Source organism: Lepeophtheirus salmonis, chromosome 14, assembly GCF_016086655.4.
Source record: "Lepeophtheirus salmonis chromosome 14, UVic_Lsal_1.4, whole genome shotgun sequence".
In the NCBI taxonomy this organism is placed as follows: domain Eukaryota; kingdom Metazoa; phylum Arthropoda; class Copepoda; order Siphonostomatoida; family Caligidae; genus Lepeophtheirus; species Lepeophtheirus salmonis.
The window spans coordinates 3,236,753-3,254,979 of NC_052144.2; the positions used below are offsets into that span (position 1 = coordinate 3,236,753).

At 31.7% G+C, this 18,227-nt stretch overlaps 2 protein-coding genes across 5 annotated transcripts in view; one reads left to right on the plus strand and one right to left on the minus strand.

Annotated features, from left to right (window-relative positions):
• The window catches only part of LOC121129003 (uncharacterized), a 67,053-nt gene extending 57,828 nt beyond the window's left edge, over positions 1 to 9,225 (plus strand). For all 4 annotated transcript variants that reach the window (XM_040724642.2, XM_040724643.2, XM_040724640.2 and 1 more), the window contains one exon: positions 5,176 to 9,225. In XM_040724642.2, coding sequence (XP_040580576.1) covers positions 5,176 to 8,100 — 2,925 coding nt within the window. In that variant the 3' untranslated portion in view covers positions 8,101 to 9,225. The remainder of the gene's footprint in view (positions 1 to 5,175) is intronic.
• Positions 9,222 to 18,159, minus strand: Pgk (phosphoglycerate kinase). Its single transcript, XM_040724647.2, has 5 exons — positions 17,351 to 18,159; positions 17,085 to 17,294; positions 14,930 to 15,095; positions 11,572 to 12,146; positions 9,222 to 9,605 (listed from the first exon to the last, which is right to left on the minus strand). The coding sequence occupies exons 1-5, from the start codon at positions 17,410 to 17,412 to the stop codon at positions 9,365 to 9,367; spliced, it is 1,254 nt and encodes a 417-aa protein (XP_040580581.1). The 5' UTR covers positions 17,413 to 18,159; the 3' UTR covers positions 9,222 to 9,364.
• Between the last annotated feature and the right edge of the window lie 68 nt (positions 18,160 to 18,227).

The window sequence follows — 18,227 nt, forward strand, 5'->3', positions numbered from 1 at the left end:
GCACTACTGTGGACTAAAATCAAAATTTCTATGTAATAAATTATCTTTTTTTCATTGGCATATTAAAGGGAACACTATGGCCTTACAATCTGCAGCGTCCACAGGATTTTTTTTTAAATGTCCGGAAATTAAATATAAAATTAAAAAAAGTATTTCAAAAATCCATAGATATTCACAAAGAAACTAAATTTTTTGGATTTTTTTTGCAAAAAAAATAAATTTTAAATTTTTTGAAAAAAATTTCAAAAATCCATAGGTATTCTCAAAAACTAAAATTTTCCGGGGGCAAAATCTAAAAACCATGGCTATTCACAAAAAATTTAATTTTTTGGGAAAAAAAATTGAAAAATCTATAGCCTTTTACAGAAAATTTTTTGCTCTTCTACATAATTTGCCTGAATGACGAAAAAAAAAATCTAGTAAGAAGCAAAAATTCCTTAATTTGGGAGAGGGGGCTACAATTCCTCCAGCCCAGACCCTGCGGATGCCCCTGACAATCTACATTCATATTGATGGGATTATGAATATCAATAAGTATTATACTTTTTTCTTCCTTATACGAAATGTCACATTGTTGACCTTTTAATATACATATATCTATACTTCTTAAACAATACCATTATGGGTCGAATATATAATCTACTAAAAGAAATATATATTATATTTTTTATTATTTGGAGTGTCGACTATTTCATTCCCTCATATCCTTCTACCAAATTGAAAACTCTACCTGAAAGTCTTTAAATTACTATCTCTCTGCCCAATTTAATACTGCATAATCTCCCTCCAAAAAAGAATTTTAATAACTGAAAAGAAACAATAGGGCCTAATCAAGAGAGTTCTGTTCAAAGATATACTATGCGTATTCATGCATATGTTAAGTACAATGAATCATTATTACTTATTATTATCAATAAGTAATCAATATTTATTCATAATTATATCGTATATATCGTGTGCGAACACTTTACCGGGGGAAAAAATGCCAAACGGACGACACTTAACCGAAAAAATAATAAATATATTTTAGAATAATAATTCCTACTGCAATAGATTGCAATTATAATTCCCATTCATGTTACTCCAATGCTCATTATTAGCAACAGATTGCAATGATTAAGTGTTCATTAATTTAATAATTACTTGAGTCATTTCATTATGAGGATGCTTCAACAGTCAGCTCGAACTGCTATTAGAAACCTTCTAATAAAAATCATGACGATTATCCTCACTCAAACAAAAATATATTGTATCTTTTTTTGTCTGCTATCAATGTTTGGATTTCTTGAGGCATTATTTTTCGTATTGCCATTTGCAGGGACTTTTGCTCATTGAGTAGTGTTTATGTGTTGTATAGTGTAAGTTTATCATCCAATGAAAAACACGTCATGAGGATTATTGAGTCGGTAATTAATTCATGCACACTTTTGCATTGCAATTTGTGGCGAATAATTAAACATTTTATCTTTTAAAATTGGAGGTGCATGAATGAGAATCATATTTAAATAGTTTTAGAGTATGAATCATCATCAAATATACATATTTATTATTTTTTCGTCAATGTGGTCATTCGGTAATTTGTTCGTTAAAAAAAGTCCAAATCAGACGCAAAGATTGTTTCACGGAACAATCTTTGATAATGGGGGTCATTATAAGTAAATGTGTTTTACATAAAGTACAGTTATACAGTATCGTATTTTGTACTTATTTTTGATAATAAAAGTAACATTTAAATAGTGCACTGCGCACCCTGGCTATTCTCAGGGATGTCCTGGTTTCAGAAGCACTGTACCAGGGATGTAGCTCTTCAAAATCATAGTTGACTAGAAAAAAAGAAATGCATTTCAATAATTTCCTTATGGCTTATAATGTGTATAATTAATTAATTCTTCAAAAAAAATAATACTATTTATATTATGGATCAAAAGATTTGTTAATTAAAACATAAAGATTCTTCAAATTATGTACTTAGAACAGTGTTTCCCAACCAGGGCTTCATGAGAGATTAAATCAATAATATATAAGATATTTTGTTGAGTATATTTTATGGATCGTAAAATATTATTAAGAATTAATTTTTTTTTTTTTGTGAATAGCTGTGGATTTTTGAACTTTTTTTCGAAAAAAATTTAATATTTGAAATTTCATTTTTAAATTATTTTTCCAAAAAAGGTATATTTTGTGAACAACTATGGATTTTTTAATTCCTTTGTGAGTAGTTATGGATTTTTGAAACTTTTTTAATAAATTTTAATTTAAAAAACCACGGTGAAACCAAAGCTCTGCAGTGATGAAAGGTTAAGAATCACTACCTAAAATAATATATATATATATTATTTTAACTACAACACAACGCTACGCTTCAACATGTTAAGAATATAAAGGACATGATGGGTTGATCAAATTCAAGTCCTCCCCATCATTATTGCATCAAATTATTCCTTCCTCTTTTTGATGTTTCATGACCTTTTCAAAAATGATGCAAAGGTCAAGTTCTGGAATTTTTAGTACTAACTAAAATACTTGCATATAAAAACATTAATACAAATTAGATGTCATCAAAAATCATTTTGTTAGAGGAAAAAGAAGAAAATTGTAATCCCCTCAAGGTCGTTATTTTTTACTACAAAATATGGTAATATTCAGTATAGGGGAATAAGGAAAGAAACATATAGTGTGCCCTTGAAACATCCCGTGACTAGGGGAAGGTGCTACAAACACCCTCACTAAAATTTTGTCAAATTTGTAGGAAAGAATGCGTTTTTGTAAATTATTTTTGTTGGTTATCACAGTTTTGAAAGTCAAAATAACTTCGTCTTTTGTCAAATTGGCTGTGTCTAAAAATTTGTCAAAATTTTGCTTATACAACAAATGATTATATTTTTCAAAGAAAAATTATTGTGAATTTTTTTTTTTCTAAAAGGTTATTCGGTCAAATTTTGGGACATAAACAAATTACATCTGTAAAATTGTTCAAAAAAGTTTTTTTGCCAAACTTTTGTTACTAAAAGAAAAAAAGTACGTTGTCAAATTTTGTTAAAATGTTTTTAAATTTTATTCGCCAAACTTGTCACTTATTTGTTAAAAACATTATAGTAAAGTTTTCTCAGAATTTATAAATAAAAATAAAAAGTCATTTTTTCCCCATTTAGACTCATCCCCCCCAAAAAGTTTAAAGCTATAACACAAAAAAGCAAACCTGGGGACGCATCTGTAACGGCCCTGTTTTAAAGTAGAATTAATAATCACGAATATAATTTACCTATTAAGTATGTATGTAGGCCCTAGATTTGAGTGGCTTGTAATGAAAAATTTACCTTGAAAAATTAGAAAAGGAAAAAAGATTGTTGTATGTGCTCTTTCTTCTTTTTTGTTCATTATTAAAAAGGTTGTCGTGGTGTTAACTTGCCCCTCTGAAATAAGAATTATCGCCTATCTTAGGTGTAAATTGTTTTAAAAATGCATAATAAAATAAATACATAATTATTTTAAATGTAGAAGTAATAGCAGTAATTAATTTTCTCCCCTCAAAATCATATAACAGGCTGCTTAATTTTCTCCTTCTCCTCGCGTTCTTTTTTCCTTACAAAGATATCATTTCTAGTTATTACATACAACTACATATGAGGGGAAAAGTAATTTTTGTGGTTCGGATTCATTCTGAGAATTATGAATCTTTGATATGAAATGAATATTCTTATCATTTTTATTTTATAGCCTGCATTGTGTATGTAATATTACTCTTAGTCTGTTAATAGTTCATATAATATGTAATATTAATGGTCTAATATACCTGAGCGATACGTATATTTTGGGGCCTACGTATGTAAATAAATAATTCTGAAGTTGTCGTATCGATAATCCCTGAGTCAGTTGATTCACGGGTTTTCAAAATTACTACAAACGTCTAAACAAGGACAACTATGATCCTTAATGTTATCAGTCATGGAATCCGAAACGGTCAAACAAATCAGTCGGAAATTTAGAAAGTAGACCTATAAATTAACCAAGCATGTTTTTATGATATTTTTGTGCACCCCTGAGCTAATTAAGGGACTGTTAGCGACCGAAATAAAACCTTATTTTATATCTCTCAATCTACATTTATCTCTCTGTCTCTTTTCTTCTACCTTCATTTTTTGTTTCTATTCACCTCTATTTAGCCCTTCAACGCGGGCACCCTCTTTTAGCATTTAATAAAAAGAAATCCAGAATCCGAATCTTATGAGAAGTAACAAATCAATGGACAAAAAACATGAGATGAGCAGCAATATAAAGTCAATTTTTGAAAATCTAATCTTTAAAAATATAAAGTCAAACTTTTTAGTACAAAGGAAGGATGAAAGATTTCCCGCTTAAAAGGAACTTGTTTAATTGTTGTTGTTTTTCAAACATATGTTACCTTTGCAGTTAAAAATGTGAAAATGCACATAATACGAATTAATTTCTTACATCGTCTTCATAGCGACATGCTCAAATGGATTAAATAAAACCATTTTCGGGATAAAATAGTAAAATATCAGCTGACAGAAGGTCTCACAGACGGCGTTACCTCCCTAACACAAAAATGTTCACCGTATGTTTTTGTCAACTGTTGATGTATATTGGGTCTTTGTTTTAAAGGAAAGGTAGTATGTATACAATAAAGAAATCAACGTGATCAGGGTTACCACATTTTTATGACATCAGTTCAGGCTTGGTTTTTACACCACAGGCCGGGGATTTATTTTTTTCTTTCACATCTCATCCAATATGTATATATGTAATATCCGTAGACTGAATGAATTGATGAGGGGGGGTATAATTGAAAAGGGTTATAAAATGAATTTCTATAGCAGGCGTTTCTCTTTTCTTTATTGCAATAATATCATTAACATTTCTTATTGTACAACTAATATGTAATACTTGGAAACCGTCAAGAATTCCCTTTCATCATTAAGATGATCAAAGGAAGTAGGGTGGAAGAGATGTGATTTCTTAATAAGATGATGATCTTGTGTCAAAGAAGTACAACTAGGCTAGCCATATCCTCCCCTAACTCTTTTATAATGAGTAACTCATGTATATACATTGATTAATCCCCTTGCCAGGACTTTCTTATATATATATATATATATTGTGGGTGTACATTTACATATATATTAATTGTAATAATATCTTTATGTTCCTTTTCAGGGCCTGGACTCTCCAACAATGAATAGCAAAGGTTCCAATCTATCTGCAGGAGGATCCTCAACATTACTACGACGACAAAAGGTACCCAAAGCCAATCATCAGTATCGATGCTCCCTTATCAACATTGAAGAAACACAAGATGAGGAACTAGATGCTATTTTAGGAGAATTGAGTGTTTTAGAGTCACAATTCAATGAGGAGATTAAAAAACCCTCGACAACGCCTGATTTCAAAACTAAGAATCCCTCCATTATGAAGAAGCCCAGCACGATCAGTGTAGTTCCAGAGGAGGAACAGCAACATAAAGTAATAAAAAAGACAAGTCCTAATAGTAGTAGTAATAACACATCAGGTGCTGGTAGCGGTGGCTCTTCCTCATCCTCCTCAAGTACGGGGACCCGGACAGAGAGTCCTGATAATGATTCTGCTTTTTGTGACAATGCGTCTGTGCTATCAAGCTCAAGCTCTGTCCGTACGGATCAATCTGCAAAATCTTCTTCGGGGATATCCTCTTCTGCTTCTCCAACTACGTCAAATGAGCCGGATTCTGAAGAGGCCAGAAAGGAGAAGGAGGCTAAAATCAAGGCCGAAAAAATAAAATTGGCCATAGAAAAGATTAAGGAGGCCTCCATTAAAAAGTTATTTATCAAGGTGTTTACGGCAGATGAGTCAGCCAAGTCCATTTTGGTGGATGAGAAAATGACGGTTCGTCACGTTACTAGGATATTGGCTGAAAAGAATCATGTTAAATTGGATACAAAATGGGCTCTTGTGGAGTTGATTCCGGATCTTTATATGGAGCGTGTCTATGAGGACCACGAAAACCTAGTCGAAAATTGCCTCATGTGGAAAATAGACTCCAAGAACACGCTTTGGTTTATAGAGAGACCCGAGAAATTTGATGTATTTTTCAGGCCGGAAAATTATTTACTCGGCTCTTCATCCTCACAAAGTGGAGAGCAAATGGAGGAACACTCTCGTCAAGAGCTTTTAGAAGAATACTTTTCTAGCTCAGGGGTAGGTGCTCCCGAAGTGGAGGGATTTATTCATTTGAAAGCTGAAGGTAAAAAATCCTGGAAAAAGTTTTATTTTGTTCTTCGCTCCTCTGGGCTCTACTATGCTCCAAAAGGAAAGAAGAATTCAAAGGATCTTGTGTGTCTTTCTACTTTTGATGTGAATCAAGTCTACTACGGCACAGGATGGAGAAAGAAGTACAAGGCTCCTTCAGATTTTTGTTTTGCCATTAAAAACCCAACCATACAGGCCAAGACCCCGAAATATATTAGATACCTTTGCGTTGAGACAGAGAAAGAGCTTCACAAGTGGGTGACTGGTATTCGAATCGCGAAGAATGGTCATCAGGTCTACGAGAATTTCAGAGGTATTGAAGAGGAAATGGTACATGAGGATCTAGACATTCTCACATCCAAGCGATTCTCTGGAATCAATAGTAAATATCAGGACGTAGCCCTTCCACTCAAGGACTCTCCTGTCAAGGAAGGGGTGACTCACGGTGGGGAGGAGGATGCCATCACTCCCTCAAGTGAAAATAAATCATTTGATTCCGCACTTTCCAGCAGTGGAATTGCTTCTGACATTTGTAGTGGGCCCGAGAATTCCACATCCGGAACCACTTCTATTCCTCAAGAGCAACATTATACCCTACAACGGAAGAAAGAGGGAGATTCCACCCCTGTTAATACAATGGATCGAGCATCTTCATCCTCCTCTGGTTGTTTGAGCTCAACCAGTAGTTCAGCACATCCAAGGAATGGATTTGAATCTGATTTCCCCCTCGGAGGAACCATAAAGAAACGTCCAAATGTTCGACTACAAGGTCTATCCTCCTGGGAAGATCAAAAGTCAGAGGATGAAGAAGAGGAGGATGAGGGTGGAGCCAATGTTCGCGTGGGCGGGGGAGGCACGCTCCTTCGATCACGTCAGAGTAACTATATGAATTTGCATCAGGTACAGATTCACCGTACAGAGAGTGAAGAGTCCCGACTCCCATCTCCTCCATATTCTTCTTCCTTTCCTCCTCCCCCTCCATCAGCAGCCACGGATCCACTAAGTGAGGCCTTTGAGAATAATTTGCCAGACCTTGAGGATGAAGAAGATTTTCCTCCTCCACCACCTCCAATTCAACATTCAGAGAGTCTGGGCTACTTGGCTGATCTTCCCCCACCCCCACCAGAGCTTTTGAATGATGATCCTACCTTGATAACTCTTAAAACGAGGAAGATATCCTTTGACGATCGTGTTCAACTCATTGAGCCTTCTTCTTCCACTTCACCCAGCTCTCGCCCCCCAAATCGCATTGGCTCTCCACCCAAGGCCTTTCTTAGAGACCTTCAACGTGTTATGACGAAAAAGTGGCAAATTGCAGAAAAGTGTAGAGAGGATCGAGAAGCCACTCCTCATCATGTGCTAGGCTTCCGAGACGAAATATCTCATCTAGTTGGAACTTCCCAACGCTATTCTAGAGATGACTCCATTGGACAATGGATTCTCCAAAATCAAATATATTCAGATACTGCATCTGTATCCTCTCCCAACCCCCGCCCCATATTGATAACGAAAAGTGCTCTCAAATCATCAAGTCAACACACCCCACAGCTTCAACAACAACAAATACTACTCCAAGAACCTCTCTATGCCATATCATCCAAAATCCCTGACGAAATGGTAATCCTAAGGGAACCTACTCCAGAGTATGATCCTTATTCACTCCGTTCCGAAATCATCTATCCACAACACTTGCAACAACAGCCACCAATACAAACACAGCAGCAGTTAGATGAGTGTAGCAATTACTCCACCATTCATTTTAATAGGAGCGGATCCTTTGGATCCACTGGGAGTAGTAAAAAACTTCCACCACCGCCTCCTAGACGAAGTGAAAAAACGCATCTCACATCCCACTAAAAAGCATTGTATACATCAACATTATTATTATTATTATTATAATGTCATCTAATTATAATTAGATATTTAAAGACAAGTTCTCGTCTGTCCTGTTTGTTGTTGCTATAAATATTATTATTATTATTATATTCAACTTTTTTAAATTTAAAGCTACATGGGCTTGCTTACATACCCATCGTATGTATGTAGGTATTATCGTCGTCCATCCCATTATCTTTTTTATAATATATGAGGAACAAACATGAAAGTAGTTGTCGTCATTTTCTTTTTCATTAGACATTTTCCCGGCTCAATCTCATCATTAAAATATCCCTATCCTCATCCAGAGTTATAGAATATCAAATTTAAAGGCAAATGATTTAATTAAAGTAGAGGCCTTTGTTCATTAAAATGTGTTTAAATTTGAACTAATAAGGTCTCTACCATTTTGACACTACAATATCCGTCATGGTATTTTTTAAATGAAGTAAAAAACATACAATATGTAAAAATCACTTTTCGTGTATAATTACGCATGTTTTCGTTCCTCAAATATAATATATATATATATATATACACACTACAATTACAATGTATTATTAATTAATTAATCATATACACCCACAAATTCTATGAAGAAGAGAAAAATACTGCATTTGATGTGTCCATAGAAAAAAATCCTATTCTCGCATTTCTAATCAAAGCTATTATTATTAATTGTTAGTTTAAAATTCATATTTATAAATATATATGTACGCCACACATAATAGGTGCAAAAATGTCTTTGTATCTTTATATATATATATTTAGCTTTGCAAAAAAAACAAAAAACATACAAAAACTTTTTTCCCTTCTCCCGTAATTATTATTTGAAATAGAAAAAAAAATTTTTTTTTTTTTGTTCGTTCATTCTATAAATATACGATGATGGTTTTTTCCGCAAAAATATTCTGTGATAATGTATAAAAGATTGTATATGCATATTATGTGTGTTTTTTTTTTTGTTTCATTTCCTCTGTTTCTCTTTCTCAAGCGTGCAAACTGTATCCAATATCTCAATATTTCAGTATCATTACGTACTTGTTTTATTATCAAAAGTTTTTCTCTCTATGGATTGAATAAAAAAAGAAATAATAAAAGGATTAACTGAGGGCTTTTATTTCGTGTTTTTTTTTGTCTTTCTCTATTGAAATCATAATAATTTAATACCATTAGAATGAGTATAGGATATAATATATAATATTTTTCTGAAAAGGATTTATTTGACTAAATAAAATGATGATTTTCAAGCATCCGTCAAAGCGGCAACACCAGGAAGAGTTTTTCCCTCAAGTAGTTCCAGAGAAGCTCCACCACCGGTAGATACATGACTAACTTTGTCTTCTGTGTTCCATTTGGCGCAGCAGGTGGCAGTGTCTCCCCCTCCGATAATGGTAATGGCTCCATCCTTCGTTGCTTCTACTACGGCGTCCATCATGGCTTTGGTTCCTGCAGCAAAGCTATCAAATTCAAATACTCCAGCGGGGCTAAAAAAAAAAGTAAATATTCATGTGTTTAGATGCATGTAATTTATATAGAGTATATATTAGTGTTGCGATTTGGTCTTAGACTGATATAAATTTTAGTGGACCAAACAAATTTGGTCCTTTAAAGAAGTTTGGTGTAGATAGGTCTCAAAGAAGAATTCAGTCTGGTTCTGCTTTACAAAAAAAAAAAAACAGTCGCACTTAATAATTGGGTCCAGACCGAATTATATTGATGAATTGTTGATACGTCCTATGAATTTTTTTAAATTGTCAACATCGCCATTACAAGTACTGCTTATTATACAAGAATAGCAACTAGGGCGCCCTCTATCCAATCTTGAAATATAAAAAACACTGTTCAGATTGCCAAATGCAAAAAAAAAAAAAACCCACACGGAGCAATTAAATGCTTATAATTTACAACTCTATGGTTAAAGTTTTGATTAAAAGCCTTGAAGCAAAACAGTTTTTTGATCTAGAATTGAACGAAAATATTGGCAAAACAAATATCGATATCGGAAGGAAATATTTTATTCCTTTTTAAAATGCTGAGGTGTACAAAATTATAGTCATGACTCATGACAATTGGAATGTCGTCCCGTAATTTTTAAATATGTGTTAACGACAAAGTTAAGTCAATTTTTTTTCTTCAAATAAACAAACAAAATCAAGAATTGGATTACAAAGTTTTTACTTACTTAATCATTGAAAAATTAAATGTGGCAGGTTCGGCCATTTTGGAAGTTATTTTGATTTCTATTTGAAGCTTTGAATCAATATAATTTAATTTACGTCTCATTCTTAGACTATTATAATTCTAATTATTTTTTTTTTTAACTAGTGATCCTTTATTGTCAAAAAAAAAAAAAAAACTTGCATAAAATGCCCATGTATACAATCGACTTGAGCCCTCAATTTAAACATGCACAACAGAAAAATTATAACACATAATTTCTAAAAAAAAAAAATATTAGATTATCTGTATTGCTACAGTGATTGGTAAATAAAAATTCAATTGCTAAAAGGAGTCTTTTTTATGTTCCTTTTATTGGATTTTTCAAGCTTTTGAATAAATTCTGGGAAATGAGGAATATTATATACAAAAAAAATGTATTTATATCATATAAAACATTATTGGGTGGCTCTCATTTGAAACGTGGTTGTGATTCTAAATTGCTATTCACTTATCCTATCATGATTGTTGATAGAGTACAAATGCGTAAGAAATAAAAAATGTGGCTTGAGAGTAGAACTGTGTGGTTATCACACCAATTGCACCCTTCTTTCAAATAACAAGGTCTTCCTTCATAAGGGAGTGCGAAAAAAAATTATTAATTAATGACCTACAAAAATGTTTTTTGGTTGGAATTGATGCTTCTATCAATAATAAAGAAGATAAAATGAATCGTTTAAAATGGTCAAATACACTAAAATCCAGTAGAAGTTGGATGCACTTAACCCAATCGCATGATGTGAGTGGATAATTAATAAAAAACTTAATAAACTCTCCCCAATCCGAGAAACTAATAACACAACTGAACCTAATTAGCTTTGTTAATTGTTTTGTAAAAATTTCATAATTAATAATGCATATTGAAGGTACAACTAGGAAATATACAAAACAATAATTATCAGAAATACATTTTCATATCTGAAATAAAATTGTAGTGTCCCCTCAAGCTCAAGAGAATTCCCACTTCTAATCTATGCACTTAAATATTATACAGACTGTTATATTTTTCACTTGACACTGAATAAACTGTCGTCAATACCGTATACATATAAATGATTTAGAATATATGCGGAAATATTTTTAAAATGATAAATGAAACAAAATCTAACCCTTAGGAGGGAATGTCGGAGAGGAAGGGAAAAAGTAATATATTTTTGAAAAACTCATTCTCTCAAGAGAAAGTCAACGAAACGCTAAAGGGTTAAAAACCGTTTCAATTAAGAGCAAACTTACCCGTTCCATACAATGGTTTTGGCATTTTTAATCACTTGCACAACTTCTTCCTGTGATTTTGGACCAATATCCAGACCCATCCATCCGTCAGGAATTCCCTCCTCAACATTTGCAGAGCCAACTTGAGCATCTTTATCAAATTTATCACCGGTGACAAAATCCACGGGCAAATGAATCTTGACACCTTTGGCCTTGGCCTTTTCCATTAGTTTTGGTACGATTTGAGCCCCGGACTCGTCATACAAGGATCCACCAATCTTCATTCCGTCAATTACTTTACGGAATGTAAAGGCCATTCCACCCCCGATGATCATTTCATCAACCTTTTCCAAAAGGTTATCAATGAGTTGAATTTTATCAGCAACTTTAGCTCCTCCAAGAATGGCAAGGAAGGGTTTTCCAGGGTTGCCCAAAGCTTTGCCAAAATATTCTAGCTCTTTCTTCAACAAGAAACCTGAGGCCCTTACCTCAAATCCCTCTCCAACCATGGAGGAATGAGCACGATGAGCAGTTCCAAAAGCATCACTGACATAGACATCTCCAAGTTTGCGAAGAGATTCTCTGAATTCCTTGACCTATGATAGATTAGAATCATAAATATAAAAGGTAGAATTAGAAATGATGAAGTACATCCAATTAATCTAAAATATAGTCTTGTACATCATTAATCATTATGTGAGTATCTAGGCACACTTAATTAAAACAATCACATGCTAAAATACATAACACGTAACTGAATGCGTGGGGAAAAAATATTAAAAAGAAACTATAAAATGAAATTTGCATGTAGAATATTAATCTGAATGATGAAGGATCTAGGAGGTATTACATCTCTTGAAGGAAAAAAATGACCCACTATGTTATGTAAATATTACTTTATGTATTTTATAGGCTTAATGTCTTAACGATTTATATTTGAAAGTAGTCACAGAACACAGTTTGTTATATTATGTTTATTCTGACTAAAAAATGAATTAATTGATTATTTTTATGGATATTAATATAATTTAACTGACGTAATGCTAAGTGCCACCATGTCGGAGACATTGCTATTAAATAAAACGCGCAAAATTCCTTCATAAATCTTAAGTAAACTTCATATAATGGCATTAAAAATGAAAGTAAAGTAATACTTGTCTAATAAAACACGACCTACTGCCAAAGACAAGTAACAATATTTCAACAAAATCAACCTAAAAGGTAATACCAATTAAATGGAGTAGGCCATATAGATCCCAATTACTCTTGCATCTATTTATTTATGAAAATATGTCCACTAAGCAGTGAGCATGAATGATTCTTTTTAATCTGAGTAACTAAACTAAAAATGCATATTCGAATTAGCATGTATATTTATAGTGTAGAGTAGAGGTATCTCAAGAGGTAAGTAAGGACTCCTGGGGGTCGATGAATACAAAAAATGACATTATGGAGAAGTCTTCTCTATTTTTTTTATTTTTTTATCTTGGCCAACTTAAAAACCAAGCTCCTAGAACACTTAACAATGTCCGTAATCTTCATCACATTAACTCCAGTATCTAGGAGATCTGAGATGCGTTACATTTTTGCTTGTTGCTCGCCCATGATGATCAAATGACTAAATGATGAGTGTAGTTTGTTTATGTAAAAAGGACGGCGAAACAGAATATCAAAGATAATCACTAAACCTTATTATCATAGTAATGAGAACATAAACATTAATTATCAGTCCAGGTTTTTCTGCCCTACTCTGTATATATCTGGGCCTATTAAATAAAGAATCGTCTCATATCATCACACCCAAAAATTGTACCAAAAACTAAAAGTTTAGTATTTTTAATTATTTTGTCAGAATATCCGGTAAGATTTATGCTATAAAAAATCGATACCTTGACTTTTTTGTAACTTTACAATCAATGCTGTTCCATTTGGATTACAAATCGGAAAGAAGTATAGGGTAATTTAAGAATTAATATAATATCTAATTAATAAATCACGTTAGATGTGAGTTTAATGATATAATAACTTTTTTTAGAAGATAAACATAAGAGTCTAAGATATAAATAAAGAAAAATAGATTTGTTGGTTGTCAGTTATTATTGAAGTCCTTTATGACATCCGAATACATTATACATTTTTATTAATTAAAAAAGATCCAGGTCTTTTTTTTGTAATGACATTTTTTATTAATTATCCCTCGAAGATGGCTGACTTCAAATATTATAACTCAACGTAAAAACACTACATATCCGTATTTATTATTACCTCTCCCAACGAAGTTGAAGAGAAGTTTTGTTTTTGCCTTTGTTTACTTGTTTGTTTGTCAACAGGATTATACCAAGAGTTATAGATCGATTTTGATCAAACTTGCTACTAAGATTATATATGGTCACAGTAAGAGACTATTAAATTTTTGAGAGATCAAGGTAACAAAACGTATAAACTGCATAATCGATCATAATTTTGGAAACATTAAGATACATAACTCAATTTGATTTTAGGCAGAGGTTTTGCACTCTACCAAGTGCCCAGTTTAGTTTGTTTTTTTAATACTTACAATATTGATAAATTTCTCTCAGACCTACAGATATTAAAAAATTTAAACCCTTCATCTCAAGCCATATTTTTGCTTCAAGAGAGTTAAAATCAAGCCAATATAGCTGCTAAACTATATAAAAGTAAATCATTTTTTGTTATTATATGATAAATTACTCACACTCCAAGATGAATCTAATTCACTGAGACGTTATTTATCTTTAACAAAATTTACATTCAATTTTCTCAGGATTCAATTGTTTTACAAATAATATAGGCCCATAATTTGAATCAAGGTACAATTTTCCAGGGGATAAGTTTATTTATTAGATGGATTTATAGGCTCAGTTCTTGTTCAAAAGTGAATCAACCCCTAACAAAAATTAAAATAAGATCAATTATGTTTAAAAGTCAACCCCCGGATTAGATACGAAAAATCAAGTATATATTCGTGATGAACAAGTGTCAAGTACTCAGAATTAGAAGTAATTTTATTGATTTGTCTATAAAAAACCAACTGGTGGATCGCGAGTACTTAGTTTGCAGATCGAGCAGTTTTACTAGATGTGGTTGGAACATAATTACAGAAAATAAATCAAAATGAAGCTGTTGATAATAAATAAGTTATTCAATTTTTTCTTCTTTTGAAAGGGATTGCAGAGGCCAAAAGGTTGAGAATCACTCTATTTTACAAAACTTGCCGCAAATTAAAAAATGATATTTATAATAATTGATACATAATATCTTAATATATTCTTTTATAACAGGTTTTTATTCCAAATGAGTATTTAATTTTGAAGTGTAAATATATCATGAGTATCATATGTTGATCATCAAAACATACCTTAGCAGAATCAGCTTTAACCTTGCTTCCAGTTTCATCTACACCCTTTCCCTCTTCTTCAATATGGTATCTCAGATTTTCAAGAAGGATCACAGTTCCTGAAGCAGGATCCGCACAAGCTTTCTCAACATCAGGTCCAACGCAATCCGAAAGGAAAATAATATCTCTAAAGAGTAAATGAAATGAAATAGTATTAAATTTCATACTAACTTTAAAAAAATCATTATAGAATTATTAGTAAACCAGTATTTTTCTGCCTATGAAAAAATCGTATGCATAGGTTGTTAACAAAGATTATTTGAGTTGTAAAAAAAAAACACGAAAAAAAACGAGAATGAACCAGTTTCATGATGCTGAGTCCTTCCAAATCTCCAAAAATATACAACGCAAGCAAATATGTTTAATAATATATACAAAATCTATCACAATAGAACCAAATTGCAAACGAATTAGAAACTAATGTGTTTATTTTTTAGAAGGGCTATTTTAAAAAAATTGTGCTTCATAAAATTAATGCCCCATAGAAAATGAAAAAAGGTTTTTTTATTATTATTTACGTTATGACTAAATAATAAAATTGGAGACACTTTGGGGAAAAAAATATTTAAAAAAAAGACTTTTAAAAAATAGATGAAACGTAATCAAACAAACCATATAAACAACCAAATTATTTATTAAGAAGGATTCTTTATTATTTTCTCCAAAAATTATATAGTATCAAATTTTCAAGTTGCATTTCTCATTGCAAAAATTGGGATTTCCGACAAGCATTTTCCGTTTGCAACCACAATTATTCATGGAATATTGAAATTCCAATAGCTGTATGAAAGTACTCTTAAATTATGTTTCATGATCAACCGGTCGAATCTCCAAAAATAAAATGGAAAAAAATTAACAAATAACATTTACAAAACCTCTTATAAAAAATTTAAACATATAAATTTTAATAATGTTTGCTCGACATATTATGAGGGTTCGATCTCTTCATTAAGCTATGTATCATACAATTAGAAATTCTAAATATGACTTAAATAAAATGATCACTCTTTTATTTCCATATTATAGAGTAAATAACTAATGTATAAAAATTCCCTTTTTCAAACTACCAATAAAAAATATTAAATTGAATTTCAAAATAATGAATAAAACAGGGATGCTAGAAATAATTACAAAAGTACAACTTTTGACTCATAACATCTTATTTGAGACGGTACAAGATGCTTAAAAATGGCAAATTTCGATCAAAACCCCTTTTTTTCAATTAAAATGGCATTAACACGCCAAAAAGGGTTTCAACGTCTTCAAACATGGCCAAATTCAGTTTTTCATTGTCCCCAACATAAAAAGTTCCTATAAAGGGAGGATGGGTGGATATTACCCGAAAACAGGAACAGTCTAATAACCAAAGAAGACATTTAAAGTTGACAAAATACATTTTTTCTCAACATAGATTTCTAAAATCACATATGCATAGCACAAAACCTTATAAGATACACATTTATATAAAGCACCTCTTTTAAACAAGTATGTATAGGATAAATAAAAACGAAATAGCAAATCAGTCAGTCATACCTTACGGAAATTTCGTTAAATTTCATAACAAACATAATTATTATGAATGTTAGTTTAAATAACTTAAGGCTTACATATGAACTAATTTAATTTTGTAAGGAAATATCCGTTTACAGCATTTGAATTATTATGAAAATACATTATGTCGAATTGATGGGTTATAACTATTAATTAACTTTCCATTTTTAGTTGTTCATTACAACAAATTACTTTCACAAAACTAATAAGATACTTAGATATTCAACAAAAAGTTATAACTTATTATGAGACACACAACCGGGTGCCCATAGCAAGCTCATTTTTATGTTTAAAACTATTATTTATCCTTGCAAAAAAAAAATTGTGTTTTTTGTTTTTATTAAATTAAATTTATTGGCCTATTGTCTTGTATTTTTCATAATACCTGGAAACCCTTTTTGACGATTTAACGTTTAATACAATTTGTTTTTGTCATTTAATGAGTTAAAACACATTAAAACTGAAGGTAGTCCATTATATTAAGTATTATGAATGGCATAATCTATTACCCAAAAAAAAGATGTAATTATTGGGAAAGAACAGAAAAAAATAAAGGACTAATTACTTGCTAAGTAATTTTTTCAATTCCTCTGCAACAGGTTTGAGAGTGAACTTAGGATTGGGCTTTCCATCGGGACGGCCTAAATGCGAACATAACACAATGGATTTTACTCCGGCATCTAGACAGTGCTTTATGGATGGAAGAGCGGCAACTATACGGGCATTGTTCGTAATAGCACTCGTGGCCTTGTCTTGAGGAACGTTGAAATCACATCTGAGGGAGAAAAGTTAGACCTTAAAAATGAAGCCTGTGTCAAGTAAAAAACTTACCTCATTAAAATCCTCTTGTTCTTGAGGTCAATTTTGTCAATGGATAACTTATTGAGTGTCATGGTATTGGATTAAAAGGTTTAATGAGAACTAAGTGAAGGCCTTTGTGCCGGAGATTTGAATAACTAACAGGAATTAAGTGCTTCTGTTGAAAGAAAAAAAGGAAATATCTTGTGACTTTGAGAATCAAGTTTTGTGTTCTCCTTCCAAGGGCATAAGTAATATTACTAATACACTCATATAAATTGCTTTCCTTTCAAAAATGTGATATTAGTACCATATATACGATTGCATAAGTACGTAAACCAAAGGATAAGCATATGCAAAGTCGTTATAACTATCCAAACTATGTCATATATTGTATATATTATCCAAAAAGCATCAAAACTTCCTCTGAATAAGTACTTCAAAGGATCCATATAAGCAGTCCACTTACGTCATACACTCCACCATTCCAACTCAAAAATCAATTAATTAGACGATGTAAAATGAATTGTAATTAATTTGGAGTCTTTTTATCGACTATAGAAAAATATCTACATTCTAAATCCATTTCATATCTCATAAGTTTAGATTCATGTAAATGGATTGAAAGCTAGTAGTACGCTGACATAATGAAAAATATGATGAAATAATTAGTTGGCCCATCCCTGACTATTGTTATCTTATTTAGAGAATGTAATATACTTATAGTACTCCCTATGATATTATTTACATAAAATATAATAAAAATATTTAGACCTAAATTTATGCTAAGTTTGTGACATCTTCATCAAACGTTCCGTCTCTAATTATTTCGGCTCATATTTTTATTACGTATTCTATGAGTGTCATGTTTTATTATTGCCCATTATATACTGAATCGCTCAGGTCTTTC